A 24,873-nucleotide genomic window follows, 5' to 3' on the forward strand; every position below is an offset into this window, starting at 1 on the left:
AAAGTAGTTATCTCAAATGTTTGTATTTTCAGCATCAAGAAAACTAAATTGCAAACTAGGATGAATACAGAAAGAGCATTATGGATTTGGCTTCAATAGCTATACATTATTATCTGGTGTAACTAGCCTTAATCTGAAATTACGAAGCACTTCCAACCTGATGCAAACACTGAGAGAATCTTCCCCTTGCAAATTAATTTGAGAAACAGATTCCTTAAGGTATTTTCCAAGTTATTCTAAAGTAGAAGTAACAGAGCTTCTGAGAAATCCCTCCATACTCCACACTGAACAGCTTACCTGAAGGCAATTAAAAGGTCTCCTCTCCAACTGTGATTAAGTTCCAGTTCTAAATGTCAGCTTTATTAAGCAGTCAAGCATTTGATTCTTCTAATTATTGCTTGTATTCTTGATACTAATGTACTTGTATCAATACATTTAAGTAAGAGAGAGAAGCTAGATTTTATTAAGGGAGTTTGATGAGTGCATGTATTTGTACTCTGCTTTGCAACGCAGACCACAAAGGCAACATTTTAACATCAACAGCCAAATTTGGTTGAAAAGGCTCTAAAAAGCGACAAACCTTAGCAGAGTAGATGTACTCTTTATATTCAAGCTATTTGTATTGTAATATAATGGATTCTTAGGAATAATTCATTGATCTTTGGTACCTACATTTTTATTAATGTGTTTTTATTTCATAGACCCAGCTCTATGCTATTTTCTGGCATCATTCCATTGAAACGCAATCTATTCTACTAACTTACTGCAAAGAATTTTACATCTTCTTGAATATTATATTGCCTTAACCGAGTTCAACCTGCAGAGAGGTTTATCAACAAATCAGTACACTAACCATAGTACATTACTACAAATAGCATGTTACAAAACCAGATTCTTTTTGTGAAATCTTTTCTTTGTTCCTGACTCAATTCAGACAAGACTAGTTAAAATGGCGTGCATGTAGGTACTGATCATGCAATAAGCATAACTTATGTCTGTTCATAAAACAGGTCATTTCTGATCTGAATCTGTTCTAAGCAGCAGACCTATTACCGCTGTTTAAATTACATACAGATTACACTATTAATTTTTGTGACTGAATGCAAATTCTTATGAATGTGAAAAACTATCAAATTAAAACCAACCAAGCAAAAAAACAAACAAACAAACCTGGAAGTGTTATTTCTGTGAAGGAAGTTACCCCATTCTCTACTTAACAAAGTGTCCTAGAAAATTTCTTAGAAAAATCTGGCTAAATATTTAATCAGGAAAATATTGCATTGTAAATGAATTTGTAATGCAGGCAAAACTCTCAAATCATTTTCAGTTAGAAACTGTCAATTTTGCTCATTTGTTTTCCCCAGATACACACCAATTTTTAAATATTCCAGTAAACAGTAATTACTCAACAAAAACCACAACATATTTCCAAACATGTTTCCATAAAGCAAGCAAAATGTTGGACCTGAAAGAAAAGATCATGAACCTTCAAAAATACTAAAGCACATTACTAGAATATTAAATATTATTATGGTAGTATGGCAGTAGTAAAGTGAGTCCCTTTTCTCTGATGTTTTCTCACCTTACAAACAGCATGTGTGTGCACATGCTCACATACAAGTACTGCAGTTATATTCAATATTCCAGCATTATTTTCACAAACAAAAATAAAGTTCCCTCAGAGAATACTTCTGAAGTGGATACTAGAAGTAGATACTTCTCCCCATTTCTATAGAATTCAAACAGTGCCAACGCAAAATCAGCAGCCCTAGCAAAGCCCCTGATGACTTTCAAAAAGAATGGCAGGAAGACAGACCCTGCTAGACATATGGAAAAGAAACCCTGGTAGAATATTTAGGTGTCAAAGAACTGTTAAAAAAAAATTCAGACCACAAATAATGCAAAACCAATCCTTTAGGAATGATCAGTAAATTGGTACTCACTGGTATACAGTACTCCACCATTGGGTAATGCAATTTATGCCCCTTTGCTGTACGGCCAGAAAAGAAGCAGCTCTGACAAACATCATAGTTAAAATGTTTTAAGCTCCGGTACCTACGGGGACATTAAACAATGTGATTAGAGCTTCCTAGGTTCAGTTCTAATACGTACTTATTATTAAACCTCATGAGGCAAATTACTCTTTGAAATATTGTCACCTGCTTTTCAGCAGCAGCTACACAAGGACACAGCCAGTTTGTTTTTGCTTAGAAAGCACAGGTAGGGTGCTGACAGCGCCCTGGCTGCAGACCCAGGGCATCTGTGCCACCACTGCATCTGCACAGGACACAGGAAAACTGCAGCCCTCCTAGCCCACTTCATGCAACCTTCTTACGCTACTCAGGTTGTTTCACAGAGTATTTACAAGGAATTCCTACCTTCTGTAGCCACACAGACAGCCAATGTCAATCACCTGTTGACAAAGTCACTTTGAAACAGACAATCTTACAGGCATCAGCTCTACTGACTTAAGATTATATTGATTTAGCTTTTTTCCCCCCTCTCTTTAGTCACTGGCTGTTATCTCACATTAAAATATCATTTATAAACCACACTGTTTTACATTTATATGTTTTTACATTTACTGTTTAAATGCATTTACAGCATTCTGATGCTCAGAAATTCTAAGTCCATGTTTAAAAACCTGAAACTCTTAAAAGTTCATCAACTACAAGAATAATACACAATTAAGTTTTAAAATTGAATTATTATACTTGCTCTTGAAAGCCAAAGTAATGAATAAACTAAGTAACAAATAAAAAAAAACGTACACAATATCTCCTATATTAAATGCAACCCCCAAGAGCATGATATGTATATATTTTAAACCAAAGCTGGCTAAAGCAGGTTCCATCCACTGTTTGTTACAGTATGGTTGTTCTGACTGGATGAGATTATATTATTCGTCTGAAACTAAGATGAGCTAGCTGAAGCAAACTGAATAGCTATTGAATAGTTAAAGTTTAAAACTGAATTGCTTCCTGAGAGCAGTTTTCAGTACCAAACCACATTATTCCCCTGCTGAGTTTTATGTTTTGTTTTGCAAAAGAATGTGTCTATAAACGTAAAGGTTCACTTTTAAGGATGCTGATGCAACTGTTTGTAGTCTTTACTCAGAGCCTGTGTATTAAATGGCCGCATCTACCTTCTGGTAAGATGCTAGATGCTTTTGTTGTTGTACATCTCTTGCTTCATTATAGAAATGATTTAGAATGAGTCATTCTTTTCATCTTCCCTTGTCTTCTGTCTCCATGACATCCTTTTCCACACTAGATATCTCAGTATAGACAGGATCCACCAGCCGCAGTTTAGGCATCTGAAAGATCTCTGAACGGAACTTAGCCACCCTAGGCTCCCTCAAGTATTAATTAAGAAAAATAGGAACATCTAGAGTGATTTCATCTCCTCTTAAGATAGGCAACAAAGTTTGATCAGATTACTTACATCTCCCTATTTATAGTAAAAGTCACTAGCTCAGTCTTACAAAACTGACTAAAGCTAGCATGTCCAAAGCTAGGTGAGACAAATCTGACCCCAGGATTCGTATAAATATATAACCTTTAAAACAACAGAAGGAAGGAGAGAAAGAGAAAGCACAAGGAACAAAAATGACTCATCTGCCTTAATACTGGAAGAAAAGCCTTAAAATCGCTTACAGGAAAGACTGATCTATCATTCCTAAATAAAACACTCAACCTCACAACCACAACAGTGAAAAATCCAACAATTATGTTTAGCTCTACTCCCCTACTTCATTTTGCATCATTTTACACACTGGAGCAATCAATGCACAAACGTATGTTAGTTATAATAGTACTCAGAAAGGGTACCAACTATCCAATGCCTCATGATGATAAATCATAGTTAAATCATACAGTTCAGGAAAATAAAAAGAATATCACCCCTGGAGTCATTTTTGCTTTAAGAATTCACAGCGTCCTTTAAGCAGACTAAACTTAGATTGAGTTCAGTGCTTCGAGACAGGAACTATGCAAGTCTCATCACAGTAACATGTATGTCAATGTTTGTGCCAAGCAAGGAAGGATAGCTGCTGAAGGGTGTTCAGTACTGGCTGGCATGAATGGCTTGGTTTCACAAGCTTTATGCAGGAGGTGGGGCAGCCAGCAAACCCACCGTGAGTCTTCTTGCTCCATCTAAGTCATTTTTTTTTCCAAAATACCTGATAACAACCTCCTCTCGCACACCTGTCAGTCACAAGGCCACTGGGTATCTAACAGGGGGACCACAGGAACCAGAAACACACTGGCTCAGGAGCTCCTGCAGTGAGATCCACACTGTGGTCTGACCAGGGATGGCAGTTCCCATCATAAATCAGGAAAATGGTGGAAAAACAAACAAGGAACTATACTTGGTGGAGAACGTGCACATAACTCCCCTTCTCTTACCTAAAGCCAACAATCGGACATTCTTTGCAGATGTTGCACTTGGCCTGATGTTTTGCTGTTTCTGCAGCTGCCACGCGGTGTAGAACTGGTAGCCATACCATAGACTGTGGCTCTAAGCGCATCCAGTCTATAAACTGCTTTACAGTAATTTCCGGCTTGTTGTGGTTCTGGGGAAAGTAAATATATATATATATATATATAAATAAATTAAAAACAATAATAATAAAAAAGGAAATAGAATTAAAAACACTCCACAAACAGATTTTACTTAGAATTTAATTAAAAAAAAAAAGTGTTAGTCCTTTCCATGTCAGGTTAATGTGGAACCAGTTAAAGTACACAGGAAACAACTTTGATTAAAATACAAATAAAGAAAACAAGTTGAGTTAGCCATTAAGAATAGATAGGTCTAAACAGCTGTGACAGAGGAGACAGATGGCAGTAACGATGGAGTAGTCCACGATAAAGCCATCTTTGAATTGAAAGGACTTGAGAAAGAAGAACGAAAGTGCTAAAGGGAAGCACCTTCTGCATTTCAGACATGGTTGTCTTTTGAGTTAAGACTGATTCCAGACTGCTAAAAGTCAGTACTGCTTGCAAGGGTCTAGTAATTGTCTTAAGGCTCACGATAAATTTTTAATTGTGTTCTGAGCCCATGGTATTCTTACCAGTTAGCATGTTAAACACACAAATAAATAGAGATAAATAAACAGGAAAATAAATCTGCCATTTTATATCACTGCAAGAAATCAGAGTGGAAATATTAGCATGACTCTTTTAAGAAGCAAATAAACATGTTTCCATTCTCTTCAAGTTGTAACTAGCAGAAGAGCCGAGCTGTAAAGGAATTATGTTCATCCTATTTGTCAGCAACAAGAACAGGTTGTCCTTCTGAGCTCACTGGATATAACAGTTTAAAATTTAAAATGAAAGCTATACTTAAATGGTAACACATGACAAAAAGCAACATTAGACTTCTTAAACTATTCATAATCCACGCCAATTTTTCTTACTAAGAGGGAGCTGCAGGGAAGAAAGGAATGATAAGCTTTCCCTACCAGCAAAATACTTGTTTTCACTAGGCTGAGATAGCTCTGACATCCCGTTGCATACTTTGTCTATACTTTCCTAATGACGAGGAGCAGAACTCGAGGCATTCATGTGAGATAAGGGATGCAACTGGATCACCAGTATAATCACAATAATACAGAGTGTATTTAAACTCTACCTTGGCTAGTGCACCTCGCCCATAATTGAACAGCATGGTGGATGGGGCAGATCCTTGAAGAACACAGAAGATAACTCCTCTGTGACAGAAAAGTCTGTCACTAAAAAATTAATTTATTTTAGTGTGACTTGAACCACTTGAGGCCAGTGATGGATGTCAAGCACCATCCCTTACTGTCTGAAGAAGCAATGTTAAAACCTCAGAGAAGTTTTACACGGTTAGTTGGTCAAAACAACTTCCATAAGTATCGAGCAAATTATTCCAGATCTGGATAAATAATTCTTCAATCCCAGTCACCTTAGAGTCCAGAAAAGAATTGAACAAGCTAAATAAGTATGTAGCTTTAAAAAGCTAGCACAACTGAATTTTTCAGGGTGCTGGATGAAAATAGAAAAATATCTATAAAAGAATAGTAAAAGAAAAACGCCCTAGAAGTTCTCTGTAACTTTTAATCTGTTGGATTCAATAAAACTACAAATACTGAAGTCAGTGGTTTTATATATGCCACAGTGAATTTTTAATCAATATATAATTTCTGACAATGCTTAAAGCAGCCACTTTCACAGACGTAATAAACTCCAGCAATATAGTTATCACTACCAAACAGTCAGAGCCTTAAGCATCCTTGACAAATCCTGAGTTAGGTTGTGTTCCATTGCGATGGCATCTTTTTTCTTCTCATTTTCTTTAAACAGACAGACGTTCTTTGCAGCCTCATTAACCCCCTGCATGTAGTACGGACCTGAACAGCAGGCTGTAAGACAGCTTTATTTTATGTTCTGATCTGCTGCATAAAGGCTCACGAAACATAAATGGCTGTGGTTGAAGTTCTGTGCAACTGCAATCTCTTTTGTCAGAAAAATAATGCTAAACAATATCCTGATGCACAAAGTCAAAAATTACTGTCAACATCATTTTCTTGTTCTTTTGAGATCAAATCTTGTTCCAGGACATAAAAGCACGTTGTTCTCACAGTATCATGTTGTTCTGAACGATGCAAAGCAGGATAATTGGCCACTACAATAATTTTTAATAGCATTCGAAGAAGTCAATATTATCATACACACAAATAATTATATATTCTTTTTGCTAAAAAGCAATTTGTTTGATTGTCTCCTAAAAGATGAATGAAACTTTCACAGCTACACTTTAACAATAACTTTCCAGTAATGTTAACAACAATTCGGTTGCAGGAGCAAACTCATTTCTCTTCAAAACTCAATAGATGTTTTTAAATTCCTCTCCTATTTTTACACCATGTAAAAGTAGGTCTTAAATTGCTCAGAGAGAGGTTTTTCCCATGAAGATTTGTATCATCTCACCTGTTGGAAGCAGCTGCGCACACTGGGTTCGATGTTACTGCCACCAAAAGCTGCCACCTCCCCAAGCTGCCGGGGAATCTGGATGGCATCGTGCAGCAGCAGGCCAAGCTGCCTCTGGTCACACATTTCTGTGGGACCCGCCACTTCGTTGAAGAGATCTGCAACACAACAAAAGGCGCTAGCTCATTTCGTTTGCATCTACATTTCCTTTTATTCAGTAACACCACAGCTTGAGTTTTGCCATTTCTGTAATTCAGATGCAGCAACAGACGACCTCTCCCTCATTTACAATAGTTTACCCTCATCTAATCTCGATTACTTTGACTACTTTTTCTGGATCTGTAACCATACAAATGAGAAGAGTCAGGTCAAATGAATTAAATCATACTTAGCTTCCTATGGTAAGATAAATAAATATCTTGATATTTAAGATAAATAAAAATTAAGAATTATAAAATTAATAAATTAATTTAAATATCCTCCTGATAAATTTGTACATTCAACTACAACCTATCGCAGTTCTTTTTTTTACTCATGAACAGCTATGTGACAAAATAAACCAGCACAAAACCGGAATAGCTTTTTGTGCCAATCCATCATTACTTCATTTTTCCCCTAGTATTTACGAAGTTTTCTATGTTATCACAAGGGAAGAAAAAAATAAAAGATTTTTCAGAAATCCCTATTTTATGCCAAAATCTATGCTTTCCTTAGGTTGGCTGGAGACAGACGTGTTTGCTGTGAACTGAGACTGGAAATGAGCACAAGTCACAGCTGGCAGCGTGAAATAGCTCAAAGCATCAGCACCAGACAGCCAGCAACACAACTCGTCCTTAACAGGAATCACATTTGCTTCCTGGATAACCACATCTGTTCCAATGCACTTTCCTTTTACCCATTTCCTAAGGTACATGTCAAGCCCTGCAGCATAAATGCGGGCTCTGGGATGACTGTAACGACAGAAAAAATTGAGGCTGAAAGGATCAAGAAATTGTTCCCAACACAGACACTTGCTGGGAAGAAAGACACTGCTTGTTCCCGCTTAAGAGTCACAGTAAACTATTGAATTAATAAGCCTATCTGCAGTACAGAACATATTTCTTAAAGTAGTGTATCTACACATTCCTTTGATTTTTTAAATATATTTGTAATCGTTAAAATTTCCAGCTAGATATTTTTAACACGTTTCTCCCAACAATCCTTGATTTATGAACTTTGTAGTTTTGCATATTGATATTTAGTCACCAGATTAATCTCTCCTGAAAATATCTTGAACACTGAATTAATCTCTTAGAAATAGCTTTAAATTCTGTGGATGGTGTAAGTTACAAAAGAAACTGTAGTGTATTCTGTGTGTTCAATTCCAGTTGGCTTTTACGATCTCCTTTTGCACTCAGTGGCCAGTTTGGATTAAAGTTCCAAATAATGTTAAAAGAAAAAAAATCATTTACACTATTCCCCCCTGCTACTCATCTTTCCTACCAAAACACCTGGTAATAGATTAGAAATAAAAGAAATTTGAAAATTCAGTCTGACTGCACTTGTGATTGAGAAACAGAGCAGCTTTCTTCAGAAACATTCAAGAGAAACTCTTTTATTACACTCCGCAAATTGTTTTGCCCTTCATTTGGAGTAACTGTCAAGCTTTGTCAGCATGCATCAGAAAGACGGCTCATACCTTTTGCTCTTGACAAAAGGAGCTGAGGCAGAAGAGAAGACTTTCACAAAACATAAATCCAGATGACTGAATGATTTATTTATTTATTTTTTTTAGAGTTTCTTGTATTTTTCTTGCTTAGTCAAACAGATGCTGCAGCATCTTCAGCACTTAGCAGTGAGAAAGCCCATGGATGACAGCGCTGACAGAACAAGCACTGCCCTGCTGCAGGCTCACCTTGGCAATCCCAAACCCTGGCCAGCTTTTTCAGCTGCAGTTGGAACAGTTTTCCAGTATCTAAGAGTCCATTTCAAAAAAATGGATCAGGTAAAAAATGCCCATTTGATTTTTTCTACTTTTATCAATCTACAGTGGAAATGGGTGCTACAAGAACAATTCACTCACTACTGCAGCTGGGAGGAGGATGAAGTACTTTCCCAAGCCCTAAAGCATCAGTTGATTGGGGAGCTAATAAACAGAAGAAAAATGACATGTCAGGAGAGAGAAGAGGGAGAGTGATCGGCTAGGGCTGATGCAAGTAGGAAATCAGCAAATACACTGGAGAGCTCGAACTCCTCCAAAACAGCCTACTTAACCAAAAACACAACTAGAACTTAACACTGGCAGCTGCACCATAACCACTGAATGCTGAAGTGCACAGGAGTTACTGGATGGTAACCCCCCTCCTCCCCAAATCCTCAATGAAATTGGTGTGACAACACAGGAGAAGCTCCTCAACTAAAGGCAAGCAAAGCCAAAATGTTCCTGCTAGCTGGCCATCCTCCTTGAAGAAATGCAGGAGGTGTTCCCTAGCAAAGGAGATAACCCAAGAGCAGCTCTGAATTGGCAGACATAAGGGAGAAAGGTTTGTTTCAGCTCTGACAGCGTGCACCCAGACTCCATATCCACCAGTGGGGATGGGGACCCCATATGTCACCCACCAGCAAAGTCAGAAGCCACGAACTGAGCACTGCTATAAATGGTGTTTGTACATATGTACATACATATTGAGAGTTTATATATAAAATACAGTTATCTTAAGTAAAACTGTATATGGGACTAAGACAAGAAGGATTTGGGAAGCAAAAGTAAAGATTATTCAGACTTGAGCCATAACAAAAAGCAGAAACAAACAAACAAAAAAGACCTGTTTAATCTTAAATTAAATTCAGCCTTACATTAATATTCTGAGGATGAAAACCAGCAGGACCCAAAAAACAACTTAGCTGGACAACCTGAAAAAATGTACTTACTGGTTGGTATAGAAGTGGATACTCAAAAATGTTGAAAAGTTCATTCAATTCCTACCAAAACAGTATTAAGCTGTCCAACAACACACCTTGTGGCTTTTGCTGAGGTTGCCAAGACATCAAGTCATAAACCTAGCCCTGTCAAGCCTAAATCATGCAAGCAGCTGCAAGGGATCTAGTGCAGTGTAAAGCCTTGAAAGTTACACTCAAATATGAATTTAATTAAGAATATGCAAAAATAGAGAATGTGTCATTGTTTGTTCGGATGCATTTTTACAAACAGGATGCACATGTTACAAACAAGATGCACATCCTTACACAGAATGCACAGGATCGAGTGCACCCTCAGTAAGTTTGTGGGTGACACCAAGGTGGGGGGCAGTGTCAATCTGCCAGAGGGTAGGAAGGCCCTGCAGAGGGACCTGGAGAGGTTGGGTCAATGGGCAGAGGCCAGTGGGATGAGGTTCAACATGGCCAAGTGCCGGGTCCTGCACTTTGGCCACAACAACCCCATGCAGCGCTACAGGCTTGGGGCAGAGTGGCTGGAAAGCCGTGCAGAGGAAAATGATTTGGGGGTGCTGATTGACGCTCACCTGAACATGAGCCAGCAGTGTGCCCCGGTGGCTAAGAAGGCCAGCAGCATCCTGGCTTGTATCAGGAACAGTGCAGCCAGCAGGACCAGGGAGGTGATCGTCCCCCTGTACTCAGCTCTGGACCTAGTGCTTAGGAACATGGTTTACTAGGTGATATTGGTAGTGTGGTGATGGTCGGACCAGATGACCTTGGAGGTCTTTTCCAACCTTAATGCTTCTGTGATTCCATGACATTCTTTTCATTCATTTTTTTTTCTTCCCTTCCCCTTTCTTTTTTTTTTTTTTAAGTATCAAAGTGTTAGTTCCAAATGGTTCCAAAACTAAGAACATAAACATAAAATAAAAATCACATTCCAAAATGTTTCATAACACTTTAATTTTAAACTTCTTCATGGTAGAGATTTTCAAGTAGCTCTTCTTTCTTACCACAAACCCTGTAGGTTTTATGCATGAAATGATATAACCCAAAACCTACACCCTGTAAATTTATAAAACACTTTACGCATGTTTGCTATTTCTGTTGCCAGTCTGGCTTTCTGTGTTAAACATGAGGCCAGGTACAAGTGAAATGCACACAAATGTATTTCCATATATTACATAGCACTATGACTTATCTTTGCCTTTAACATTGAGAAAAAGGGAAGGAAGTTAAAGTTCCTGCTGTCCCTGAGAAAATCCACACCTCTGAGACATCATTTGTTTCCTGATTGCATGACCAGGCATAGAATCATCTCTGAATAATCACACATGATTTTAAACTCGTATTATTGGAATGATTTGCTTACATGATTGAAAATTTCTTTCTTAGAACATGTGGAACACTAAAATTGAGTCGTTAAAATTTTTTTTTGTTTTGTTTTTTGGTTTTGTTTTTTTTTTTCAGTATTCAGAAGCCCTGTGATAATGTATGAAGAACTAATGGTAACACGAGCAATGAGCAAGTGCTATTTTTTATTGTTTTCTGAATATTTTGGAACAAAACAAATATTGTCCTTGGTCACGCACTTTCTTTTTATTTATTTTTCACCTCTCAATTTTTAATTGCTATCTTTATACCAGTGAATTAAACAGTGCACTACAGCCTAGGCTCAGGCACCAAAACCCTCTCGCCTGCATCATTAAGCTGTTAAAAGTGTACCTGGCATGCTCTCAAATCAAAGTCTGCTAACTCTCACCCCCAAAATCACCAGGAATGATGTGAAAGTAAAGTCACTCAGGGGTTGTTTCCAATAAGTAACTCCCACTTGTCCCCCCATTTTGAAGACTAAAGAGAACACAATATGGATACATTCAGATCAGGTCATGAGCTTCACAAACAGAAGAGGCCCTGGACGATTTGCTCTATAACCAGAGATGTAATCAGCTCACTGCAATCCAACTACGTTCACAGGTCCATTTTTATGCACAGGAGTATCCAGGCATGTGCTTGAAGTTAAGCATGATTCCCAGGCAATGCACAGGACAAGGGGGAATGGTTCTGAACTAAAAGAGGGGAGATTTAGATTAGATATTAGAAAGAAATTCTTTACTCAGAGGGTGTAACAGGTTGCCCAGAGAAGTTGTGGATGCCCCATCCCTGGAGGTGTTCAAGACCAGATTAGATGAGGCCCTGGGCAACATGATCTAGCAGTTGGCATCTCTACCCGTAGCATGGGGGTTGGAACTGGATGGTCTTTAAGGTCCCTTCCAACCTAAGCCATTCTACGATTCTGTGATTCATGTCTTTAAACATTTTCTAGAATAGGCATTCTTTAATTGAGGCTTCAATGTTTCTCCTAAATTAATCATGAGTTTCTTTTTTCTTTTTTTTTTTTAATTAAAGATTCATTCTCATGTCAACCCTGCAATGCAGCATCTAAAAATAAGCTTAAGAAAAATTTATGTGGCAAAATGGATTTAAAAATGTGTAAATGGGAAAGATCTACCTATTTTGGAAATGAAGTGTTGGTCAATAACTTGTGACTAACACTGGCTGCTAAAAACGTAACACAAATAGGAAAAGTTTGATATTAGAAAAGGAAAAAAGAAAAAAAAAAGCTTGATTTCCCCAAAAAAGGAAGAGGGAAAGAAGGTCAATTTTACTGATAAACTGAAATTATCACCCCGTTTACATATTATTTCAGAAACCTAATATCTCAGCAGCCCAGAAATTATGTTTCTTCAAATCGACCCCTGAAAGTCTGATCTCTGAGAAAACCCTCAAGCAGATAGCTGGTTAAGCAGTCTACAAATGTCTGAAGGGTCCCATCCAAAAGTTTTCTGAACAAGAAACATGCCTATTTTACAACCAGCTTTCTGAGAAGAAATGCCTCTCTAGCACTACAATGCTTAACGTGTGGTTGGCATGGTCTGTGCTCTACAAATGACTCCAACCACAATCTTACAATGATTGCACAGAGAAGCCTGGGACTGTCAAAGACTCAGAAGTACTTAGAAGAACTGTAGCCAAAAAGCAGAAGCAAATGTCAGGAACTGCTCTGAGAAAGGAAAAGTCAGAAGGCAGAAAATTCACATTAAGCACGCATATTTGGGGTACTGCTCTTCCTTTCAAGTGACTTTTCCTTAATTTCTTGAAAACACTTAACATTTCCATTATATTTTTCACTAGAGGATCTGAAAGCACTCAACAGATATCAAGATCTCTCAGCAGTAGATGATTAGTACGGGGCGATAAAAACTGAACAAACTAGAGAGCTAATACCAAAGGTCTGGCTGTGACACAGGTGATGCCAGAGCACCCAAAATGCTGACTGCATTCCCACCGCATGCTCACAATCCATACATAATACTGTCACTTTCTTCCTTCTCCCACAGACTTTCTTTCACACTGAGCAAGTATTTTGCTTTGTGGCAATTCCATGGCTCATCAGGAAAGAGACGATAAAGCTAACAATACATTAAAGGTATCAAAGTCTGGCACACTGATCAGAACAGGATTAACAAAAAACCGCATGCATAAATTGACTATTAATTCTCTGCCTTAGGAGACCAAGATACTATTTCAGTTTCAGATGTATTTCAAGTTTAAGTTACGATCATTTGGCACAAAACTCTCCTGAGATTTCTTCTGCATTAATTTTCTATGATTTTTCACAGCAACCTGCAAGAAAGAGCCAACTCTGTTAACCTGGGCTATGCAAATCTGCTGCCACTTTTATTTTACTGCAAGACACAAAGCAAATATATTAAAGCTAATCCAACTCAGTCATTTCCATCAGTGTCTGTGCTAGGTAACCGTAAGTATACTAACTGATTAATGGCAGCCATTTAAAGAGAGTTTATTCACAGCTGTTTTGTTTGTTTGTTCAATCCTCTTTTGGTAGAGCTATCATTCCGTTATCCACAGCCTAAATCTTGTATCATAGAAAACCTTTTTATTTTGCACTGAGCGGCAAATTACCTTTTGAATTATCATTACTGAACAAAGGTATGCCCCCAAGCCCTTTTAGTTATGGACTACTTAACAGATTTGCCAAATGACAAAGAAATTAAAAAAGCAAACTCCTAGTAAGGACTCTAGTTCAGATGCCTCTAGTTCATATGCCTCAATGCATAAGATACCTGTACTTTTGCTCAATGTTAGTTACCAGGATTACAAGATTACCTACGAACACTTCTAAGGAAGGCAGAAATTGCTGCAGAGCTCCATAAGTACATGGCAAATACTGTCGCTATACATTTTACATGATTTTCCTAAATGCGTAAAGCAACTACTGCAAAGAATAGCAATTTTAAGACTTTGTGCCTAATATATAACTGTCCATCACCTGTGATACTCTTATAAACTGCTTAATCTCTTCTCCTGTATTTGTCATGAGGTTTTGCCACAAAGCTTCTCAATTCTCTTCTGCTCCTGCAATTACTTTTGTCAAGTATTTTCATACTACTCAGTATTTCTCCAGCTTGTGAGATTATTTAAATCAATCTATTTTAAACTTTCATTGTACAATTCTGGCAGTAAGCACAAGTACTCAAAAATTATCTTCAGAGTTCAAATCATCTTTTTCATAGACCAGAAAATACAATTGCTGGATTTAGGTTTATTTATTTGCTTATCAGACATATCAGACTGTTCCAAGCAAACTGACTTGCTTGATTCTTCCCCAAAAAACATACACAAAAAGAGGTGTTATATGGTTTGTTTGTTTGCTTTTTTAAATCAGAGTTGAACAGAATTAGTCAAATAGACCACTACTCTAGCTCTTCTACACAGCTACATTTTCCTTTGTTTTTGGAAAAAGCGTAATGCTGTGCAGTATGACAATACATAACTGACATTTATACTTTCCAGTAAGGATATCAATCTTACTAGGCCATCTGCATCCTGGGCTGCATTAAAAGAGGGGTGTCCAGCAGGTCGAGGGAGGGGATTGTCCCCCTCTGCTCTGCCCTGGTGAGGCCCCACTTGGAGTGCTGCGTCCAGGTCTGGAGCCCCCAGCACAGGAAGGACATGGATCTGGAGTAGGTCCAGAGAAGGACCACGAAGTTGATCAGAGGGCTGGAGCACCTCTCCTATGCAGATAGGCCGAGGGAGTTGGGGTTGTTCAGCCTGGAGAAGAGAAGGCTCTGGGGAGACCTCACTGCAGATTTTTAATACTGAAAGGGGGCTTATAAAAAAGATGGGGAGCAACTTTTTGCTTGGACAGATAATGATAGGACAAAGGGGAATGGTTCTGAACTAAAAGAAGGGAGATTTAGATTAGAGGTTAGGAGGAAATTCTTCACTCAGAGGGTGGTGAGGCACTGGAACAGGTTGCCCAGAGGGGCTGTAGATGCCCCATCCCTGGAGGTGTTCAAGACCAGGTTGGATGAGGCCCTGGGCAACCTGATCTAGCTGTTGACATCCCTGCTTATGGCAGGAGGGTTTGAACTGGATGATCTTTAAGGTCCCTTCCAACCCAAGCAGTTCAATGATTCTATGATTATGAAAACAACAATTTTTGCTTACTCATAAGGAAACAGTCTTGCTACAGGCACAAGTGTTATACGGCAAATTTAGTGACAACGTACATTATTATTATACAAGACTTCTAATTATATAAATCAAGCATTTAAAAAAATACATTCTTACATCTGTACTTCTCTTCCAGAAGCCCCTTAGAAAGAGACATCAAGCCAATTTTCAAGGACTGCACTCGGATTTTTCCAGTTCGGCCACTGAAATTATAAAGATAGGACAATGTAATACAGTGTTGCTTTTTTTTTTTTTATTTCATTTCAACATAAGTCTATTCAAAATGCAAAGTTATTGGTGAGTTCTACTTCATACGTCAAAACAAATTAACACTGCAAGTCACATTAAGAATGCTTCCCTTACAAAAAACTTAACTTGCCTACTAAATGGTTTACATGTCAAAACAGTTCAAGTTCATATTACTCTAAAAGGGCTGACATTTAGCTCTTGTAAAACACACAACATGATTTAAGAATGTGATATTCACAGAAATAATGCACATGAGCATGCACCAAGAAACCCATTAGGAAACAGGGACTACAATATAAAACCAAGTTTTCATGTCAAAGGAATTTATTCCACTTCCTTTTTTCCTTCTATGTTTAAAACGTTCTGATATACATGTGCTCCAGCAAACAAACAGCCAACCACATGCAGTAATTAGGTGATGTGGAGTTGTTCTAAGGAACATGACTTCAGGGTCATCTTGTCCAACATGAAAAAAAATCCGCAAACCTCCAGAAACATTAATCAAACCTTAAGCAAACTTGAGAACAGGTAAATGGCTATCAAAGCAAGAGATTTTAAACCTGCAAGAAACACTGTTCAAACAGATATGAAAGCAATAAAACTGGGGCATACGGAATGGGACAATTTTAAATTTCAAGATCAGTGCAAGAAGCATACTTGAGATGTAATGATTTCTGTTTTCAAAGCCCAGAAAACACCACACAATTTATCTTCAGATAAGACGTAGCAAACAAGTCATGAAAACAGTAGTTAAATTGTATACGTTTGTACACAACCCCCTGCATTTAAGGTTAGCTGTGTCTTTCTCCAGCAAGTAAGATAATACTAAAATTAATATCACCCCAAACATTAGTTTGGTCCTTTTTGTCATGCAAAGTGATATATCCTTTAATTAATTCTGGAGTGGTTATTAGATATCTCTTTCTGTCCTCCCCATTCAACATATGTTCTGCTGTCTGATTTACTTCACAAATGCTGCACTGAATACAAAATTATTAATCTATTCCTGGGCTCTCCGTAAATTACCTAACCGCCTTACAAATATTAATGCATTTGTCTTCACAACCATCACCTAGTCTTGTGAGACTAGACGGTATTATCTTCTCTATTCCACAAGTTGGAACAGAAGTACAGACAAATTATTGCCAAATTAATCAAAAGTGCCCATTACTTTTACTGCCTAGCTTGAAAATCGGGACCCAATTTTCCAGAACGTTATAAAAGTGCCACCTATTTTATACATTCAAGCTTAGCTTCAAATTACCTCTTTCAATCACAGACAAGACATCATTCTGGCATACCCTAACTCGTTAATGGTTCATTTCGCAACCTTGATAATGTTCTTTCACTATTCTTTCCTGTGTATGGCTGTCTGTGCTTTAACTTTGTATTCAAAAGAAAAGCAAAGCAGAACATTTATTTGGGTTTGACTTAACTCAGGACTGACTAGAGTATTTGTTTATCAAAGGTAGAAGCTCAGGAGAACTCTGCAGCTTAAAGGTCAAGGCATATATGCCGAGGCTTCAAACTTCTCCAGATTTCAGCAGGTTGTTAAAGTGACTGAAAAAAAATGCATAAAAAGCATTTCCTTGATAAACTATAAACAGAATTCAAAAGCCTGAATTATTACATTTTGTTGAAGAGCAGCATGTTTTCCCATAGCCTTTTTCTTGGAAACAACTAAATATTAGGACTGAAATCCTATATACAGCAAAACAAAAATAAACACCCACAAAAATCATTCCCCCCCCACCCCCCCCCAAAAAAATAAATAATATATATATATATAGAAAAAAAGCTCCCAACAAATCTACAGACTTTGTAGCACTGACACTTCAAATTCAGTGATTTAAGTTTTTCCAGCTTACAGAGCCACAAAATCACTGATGAACCTCTGGACATCATCTGTTTTGATGCCCCTGCTCAGAGCAGACTAGGGTAGAGCAAGTTGCTCAGGACCATGTCCCAGTTGGATTTTGAATATCTTCAAGGATGTAGACCCTAACATCTGTCTGGGCAACCTGTGCCACTGTTTGATCACCCTCAAAATAAAAAAGTATTTTTCTTATATGTTTAAGCAGAGTCTGTTTCAGCCTGTGCCCACTGCCTCCTGTTCTGTCACTGGGCTCCACTGAGAAAAGCCTGGCTTTACCTTCTCCACTGCCCCCAGCAGGTATTTCTGCACACAGACGAGATCCCCCTGAGTCTTTTCTCTAGACCAAACCGTCACAGCTCTCAGCCTCTCCTCATACATCAGGTATTCCTAGTCCTTAATCATTCTCACAGTCCTTTCAACAGACTCTCTCCAGTATGTCCATGTCTCTTTTACTGGGGAGCCCAGAGGTGGATCCAGCACTCCACATATGGCCTTACGAGTGCTGAGAGGAAGGATCACCTCCTTCTACCTGCTGGCAACACCCTTCCTAATGCAGTCCAGGAGCCTGGTGGCCTTGGCCACAAGCACATGTTGCTGGCTCATGTTCAACTTAGTGTCCACCAGGACCTCAAAGGCCTTTTTTGCAAAGCTGCTTTCCAGACAGACGTCCTCAAGCCAGTACCGGTGCATGGGGTTATTCCTTCCCAAGGGGAAGAATGATATTTACGTTAGCTGAACTTGGCCCATTTCTTCAGCCTGTCAAGGTCTCTCTGAATCTCGCAACTGTCTAGTTGTACTGTGTATACAAATATCTAAAAATCAAGCCCTTACAGTCAAACGGTTTAGGAAAGTTTAAAGCTTGAATTCATACAAAATTTATTGGTTGAGTATTAAATGTCTATACACTATTCAGATACACTTTATAGCAATACAAGCATGCTTGTCATTGCAAAGTCAATTGGTAAGACCACTTTAGCAGCTCAGATATTTTTCACTCAGATCCTGGTGAAGGAAAATCCAAACCTTTATACATTTATTAACGTGTCAGAGCAAGTTGCCCATTCTCAGTCAATACAATAATGACAGGCAGTATAAAAATGGGACATTATTGACCTCTGACCTGTCTTCAGGTAAAAATGGGAAAAATATTATAGCTGTTTGTCACAAGCACCGTTCATGTTTACTAAAGCCCTTCATCCCTCTGGATGTATCAGTTCTCCAGCCTCAGTCAATGGATTCATTGCCCTTATAGTGCAACAGTGCCATTCCTTTTCCTCAAACAAAGTGGAATTTTTATTTATTTATTTTTAGTGGGAAAAGGGAGTGGTAAGAGACAAGAAGAAGGAGGAAATAATAATAAAAATGTCCTCTTTTTCTAGGTGATTCTATTGAATGTACATGTGTATGAGGCAGACTCTGGGCTATGTGTCAGGTATGATCCCCATTTTGCACCTTCATTTCATGTAAGGAGCTGGCAGAGAACCCAGAATTAACTCAACTTTTAAACCTGCCAAAATTTGCATTAAAAAAAAAAAAAAAGTTATACATAATTTCTGTCCAGGTAGGAGGAAGAGTGCCTTGAAGGCATATACCACAGAGAGGACTAGCTTAGTGAGGAATCAGGTAACTGTATCCTTTGGCCAAGGAAAAGAGGTTATGGTCAGGAGCATGGGAGGGTGCCATGCTGCACAGGTGGAGGCTGGAGAAAGCGGAGCACAATTAACAACCAACTTTGTTGCATGGTTTGGACTCTCCACCCAAGCACAAACCAACCATTCAGCTGTTTCAGAGATCCCACACAGCTGCACATAATATTAAGGAACTGCTTTATACAACAAAAAAAGTCTCTTACTATCTTAAATACCATACGCAAATGAGTTTTAAAAAGGGTGAGCAAAAAATGGCTAGTGTTAGAAGAGAAAGGGAGAATGCCTTTACCCTATGTCTTAGTTCAGAAGATACTGGAGTTAGAGGATACAGAAGAGGAAATGGGGGAAGAATAGGTAACAAAAATAACAGAAGCAATAGTCCCATGAAAATCTGAGATATGAAGCACAGCTTGCCATTTCCTTTGCTGAAACTATAAGCAATTGCACTTTACAAAGAACTGAACAACTTACTATACAGGGCATATAATCCCAGCCTCCCTACATGGGGCACAAGCTGTGTGAAGCACTTGGGAATCACACAATATGGTTCAGCTCTACTCAGCCAGAAGAACATCTCAGCTGCTAAACAGCATACTGCTAAAATCCTAAAAGTACCCTTTTTTTTTTTCCTCAAAAACCTACGAAATTCAGTAACAGACATTAATGCGGGGTTAAAATGACCTGGAGGAATGTCTTTCCAGGAAAATGAGTTTTGCAAACTCTCCAAAAACTTTCCATAAATATGCCATAAATATTTCCATAAATACACAGACTTTATTCCTTTCTCTAAACAACATCCTAACTCACTGTTTTATACTGCTTTTCAGCAGCACTGGAGAAAAACAACTGAAACTTCTCTGACAGGCAAATGCACTCTACACCATGGTAAAAACAGAGGTCTGTGAAATCCGTAATTTATAAGCATATTACTCAGGATATAATTAATGTTATTCTGTTGAATATAAGAGTGCCAGACCTTTGTTACCAACAATGGTATGCAAGTATTCTGTAACATTGTGATGGTATAGCCAGACATTAAAACATTAGCACTTTACGTAAGTATGGAACCAATGTGAACAAAGGGGCAAACAATGATAGGGATAGTTCCACACAGGAGGCATCCAGATGACAAAAGCATTGCCAGACAGAGGATAAGATTAAGTATAAGAGATTGCAAACAGGAATACACAATAAGGACTGAGCAGGTCTCTCATCCATATCCTCAGTTTTCACAAGTCTGGGTTTTGCTGAACTTAACATGCAGGTAAGGCCCAGGATATTAACTCACCACAGTGTTAGAATTTGTTACAATATACCTACATTAAGTTGGTATATTAGCGCAACAGTAGATAACGGTTGTAATGCTTCAGGGCAAGACTGGACCATAGAGAATGATCATTGAAAACAGCCTTGATGACACAGAAAAGGTTAGTAGCATATGTGCTATACCATAGTTACCCTTCCTATCAAATGTATCCTAACATCACAAAAATCAAGAAAATTTAGAAGCTGAAATAGAAGAACTCAGATAAGCATTGCAAGAGGTTAAAAGAACAATGCATATAGAAGTTTCTTTATGGACACTGGGTAATTCTCATCGAAATGAGTCATCACCTGCAATTAGTACATGTACTATATCTTATATATGACAGACTTTAAAATAACTGAAACAACTAATTTCAAGGGGTGTTAAATTATCCCATTAGTACTGAAAGTTATCAGTCCATTTTTATTGGACATTTTAGAAAATTTGACAGTATATAGTCCAGAACAATAACCACTAGCGATAGCTTCTGGATAATTTAAACATAGGTCTGGACAGATGAGTTAATTGAGCAACCAATTTATTTCATGGCTCATATTGGAAAAAAGCAAAGCACTTATTTTTACCTTTATTAATATATATTTTTATATATATATATATATATATATATGTACTAACCAACCCAGAGAGCTTTAAGATCACAAAACATTTTATTGGGCAGATGTTGCTTTCTGGAACAACCTTTGAGTCCTTGAGGAAGTAAAAGTCACTGAGTAAATTTATGTGTGTATCTCCTCTACTGTGCTTGAAGAATGAATCATTCCTGATGTGTCAGAAAATACCAGAACACAACAGGCTTGTCTACTATTTCTAAAAATAAATTGGTTCTTTTTAAGGGACAAAGACATCTGTAGGTAAGTCTGAAGAATTTCCTACTTTGTCATTAATCTGTGAATCGGTAATTAAATCTCAGGTTAATAGCATGCAACTAACAGATGCTTTTTGCAGGCAGTTTAATGATTTGAGACATTGTATACATATAACACCAATGCAATAAACAACAGAAATGCCAAGAGACAAATTAGTTCTTTCCTAAAGGCCAATAATAAAAAAAAAAAGGCAGTTTAAAATTGGTGCGTGTTCTTTCAGCATTTCTTTTTTTTTTTCTTGAATGGATTTGATAGGGAAGCAAGGAAACATACTGTAAAAGGTAATTTTATCACAGAAAACCTTCATCTTCCGTTTTTCAAAGTTTGAATGAAGATTGAAGTCTTTCATCAGCTTGAAGAATTAACTACACTAATGCATTCAACTTAATAATCAAGGGGAAATGGGAGCAACAGGAAACATTATTGAAAGAAAAAGGTTTGTTGCTTACTGTATGCATTTTAAAAATGAACTGATTGAACAACAGATTTCTAACTGAAGTTAGGAAGCAAAGGTAAGCTGAAGAAAAAAATAATGGATAAGCGATCGGTTCGAGAAACAAAAATAGTAACTACTACAAATAAAGCTTTGCTCTCAGGACGGTGTAAGAAATACCTAATTTCAAGCCAATGCACTTTACAGAGTCAAAGTTATCAAAAAATATGACTTTTCAGAAAAGAACTTTTTAAGGTTGCATCATTATTTTTTTCATCATAAACACTTCCTCCAGAGACTAACTCAGAAAAATACGTACAACAGTCCCATAGGGCTAGCATTTTGAGTATGTGACATGTACTAACCTTACCAACTCTGTTTCTATGGTATATACTGTGTTAATGCACCATTAAACTTCTGGGGTTCGTACCACGAATAGAAGCTTGTTACTTACCTATCATATACATTGAGCAGCCAGTTAAGACACATGTCTACACAGAGAGGAACATTAACCATATCTTTGTGTTTCTCTTCAAGTCCACTGTAGATGGTAGTGAGACAGCTGATCACTTCTTGGACGCCAATGAGCTGGTCATTTTGACCCAATTTGTGCTGTTTGAAAACTTCACTTGTTGTATTCAGGTCCAACAGGTCCACTAACAACAGATAGTTAAAGGGGAAAAAAAAGCATGAATACAGAAGCCTGAGCATAGCGTTCACAGTAATTGTTCACATGCATAGTGTAGTAAACACTGCAGACATTTAGCCAAGAAGTAGCTTTCATTTAGTAAAATTATAGTGAAAAAACATTCTGTTAGAAGTCAACAGCATTTTGATACTATATGTTTAAAAAATGAATCAACAAGAATACCACAATGACACTGCACAGCTCAGCAGAACATTAAAAAACTGAAGTCATCGGTATAATATACAAGAGGATCCTAACTTCAGATGTGCACACATTGGGAGCCCACTAGACTTAGAGAATTCTCTGCATTTACCATAAAGCAGAATCACATTAAATGACTATCACTTTTGATTAAACGTAAAGCAAATCATTTTCTTAGGAAGAAATGTTCCCTAAAATGCAGTAGGAATGTGCTGAGGCCTGATCAAATGAACAGCAGTGGCTAAATGAAGACTTGAAAGAAAGCACAGAGAAGGAACACAGTGAAATTTCTTCTCATTTTCCAGAAGACTAAGTGATATGTTTTCACAAAATATATTTCCATCTCCTTATTACAGCATACTTTCCATAGCAACTGCTAGGGACATTTTACAGGTGATGAGTTTTTTGCCTCCAAATCCACATGGAAATGTGAGATTGTGAAAATCTGGTTTTGGCACTGTGAAAATAAAAAGCTGTCAATGAGCAATTCTAATTCCTTCTGCAAAACAATGTGGAAAAAAAAATTATTTTGGTGTAAAAGAAGGAAAAATAATGTAAGTTGAAGGGTAGTAAAATCTCAGTGTTGCTTTTTATTTTTTTGACATAAGTGAGGACTTTAGCAAAAGAAACAAACAAAAGTTCATATATATATCAGCATGCTTTCTGGAACACAGAATAAGAAGTATATTCTGAGTTCATAAGGAGCTGTTTCTGGAGAGACAGGAATGCATTTACACAATAAATGACATATAAATGTCATTTCTCAAATGAAATGAAACATGACAATCTCAGATGTGCTGTAAATTGCTCTGCGCCAATAGCGTTTAATAATGACCCCAGAAGGCCAGCCTGTGCAAATCAGGTAAGTCAAGCTTGGACCGAAAAATACGTGCAAACTGAAAAAAAGCAGAAGCAAGCTAACACTAACTACGAGGAGCAATTCTGCCAAGAATTCACTGAGCACCTACCAAAAAGATAAGGTTATAGGCCAAAAGAAGGTTACATTCCCAGTCCTACTTCCTCTACCTACCTTTCCTAATGTCACTATAAAATGAGTGACAGTACCTCATCTTCCTCTCATTGACAACTATAGATTCTACTCTGACTTTGCAGCATCAGACTTGCGGAGGATGGACGTCTGTTTGCTGTTTATATCATTCTTTTTTTAGCTCATCTCCTGGGTTTGATCTGCTGGGTTAAGATGTCATATTCACATTTCTGCCAAAGGAACTGGGAAAGGCACCTTCAGTATTTTCATACTAAAAGGAAACTCTGCTGGTGTACTAATGCAAATTAAGCAAAATTAATGCTTTTGAATGACACCATTCATGGAGAACAACCAGAAGAAAATACGACTATCCCTGCTTACTTCAGCACTCACCTGGCCAAATGAACTTTGGGTACAGACAGCTACCCTGCGGCGAGCAGTAAGGGCTACACACTAGCAGAGCCCCTGAATTGGTCTGATGTAAAGAGGGGTTACTTTCTCATTACATTTCAATTTCTAAAAGTTCTAAAATAAACAGTGTTTATGCAGATGGGAAAATGCTAACTTGAGACTTACATGCCATTGCTGGCACGAAGCCAACTGTACACACAGCTTTTAGCACCCTTTTGTAGTACTGTTGTACCTGCTCAAACGTTGGTTTGAGTTGGTGCGGAACGACCAACAATCCTGTTAAGCAACAAATAGCCGTAAAGGTTACGTCTTTCCTTTCTGCAATGTGGAGACTTTCCCAAAGGAAAACGGGAAACAGAAACCCCATCATTCAGCACGGTTTGAGCACGACAAACTCAGAAGCAACTAATGACACGCAGCTGCCAGTGGCAAATTTGAAGCTGCTGTAACCCCACAGAAAACAGGGAGGCATTGCTGTGAAACTTTTGTATTAGTAAAACCCTGTTAATGAGAGTTCCTGCAAAAGATTGGCTGGCTGAGGGAAGTCTACACAACTCTCTCTTTCAGTCCAGTGTGCTTTGCTGTTCCTTCCTTAGCCCTGTGCAGTTGATGTTCCTACCGGCATTGTTAAGCTTTAAATCACCTAGAGGAGCTCAGTGACAGCATTCTGAATATACATGGTGGTTTTGTTCCCTCTTTCCCTTCCAATAGTACACTTCAGTATCTGGTGCAAAATCATTTTTTGACAATGATCTGAGGTCTGCTGCACAAAAAT

General features: G+C 37.9%; 1 protein-coding gene across 4 annotated transcripts in view; it reads right to left on the minus strand.

Annotated features, from left to right (window-relative positions):
• The window catches only part of UTRN (utrophin), a gene marked incomplete at its 3' end in the record, with an annotated part of 371,669 nt that overhangs the window by 29,599 nt on the left and 317,197 nt on the right, over nucleotides 1-24,873 (minus strand). For all 4 annotated transcript variants that reach the window (XM_083828444.1, XM_083828443.1, XM_083828445.1 and 1 more), the window contains 5 exons: nucleotides 22,265-22,466; nucleotides 15,528-15,613; nucleotides 6,957-7,114; nucleotides 4,407-4,573; nucleotides 1,944-2,055 (listed from right to left, as the gene is read on the minus strand). In XM_083828444.1, coding sequence (XP_083684570.1) covers nucleotides 1,944-2,055; nucleotides 4,407-4,573; nucleotides 6,957-7,114; nucleotides 15,528-15,613; nucleotides 22,265-22,466 — 725 coding nt within the window. The remainder of the gene's footprint in view (nucleotides 1-1,943; nucleotides 2,056-4,406; nucleotides 4,574-6,956; nucleotides 7,115-15,527; nucleotides 15,614-22,264; nucleotides 22,467-24,873) is intronic.

This window comes from Anser anser (assembly GCF_964211835.1).
Source record: "Anser anser genome assembly, chromosome: 3".
Classification (NCBI taxonomy): Eukaryota; Metazoa; Chordata; class Aves; order Anseriformes; family Anatidae; genus Anser; species Anser anser.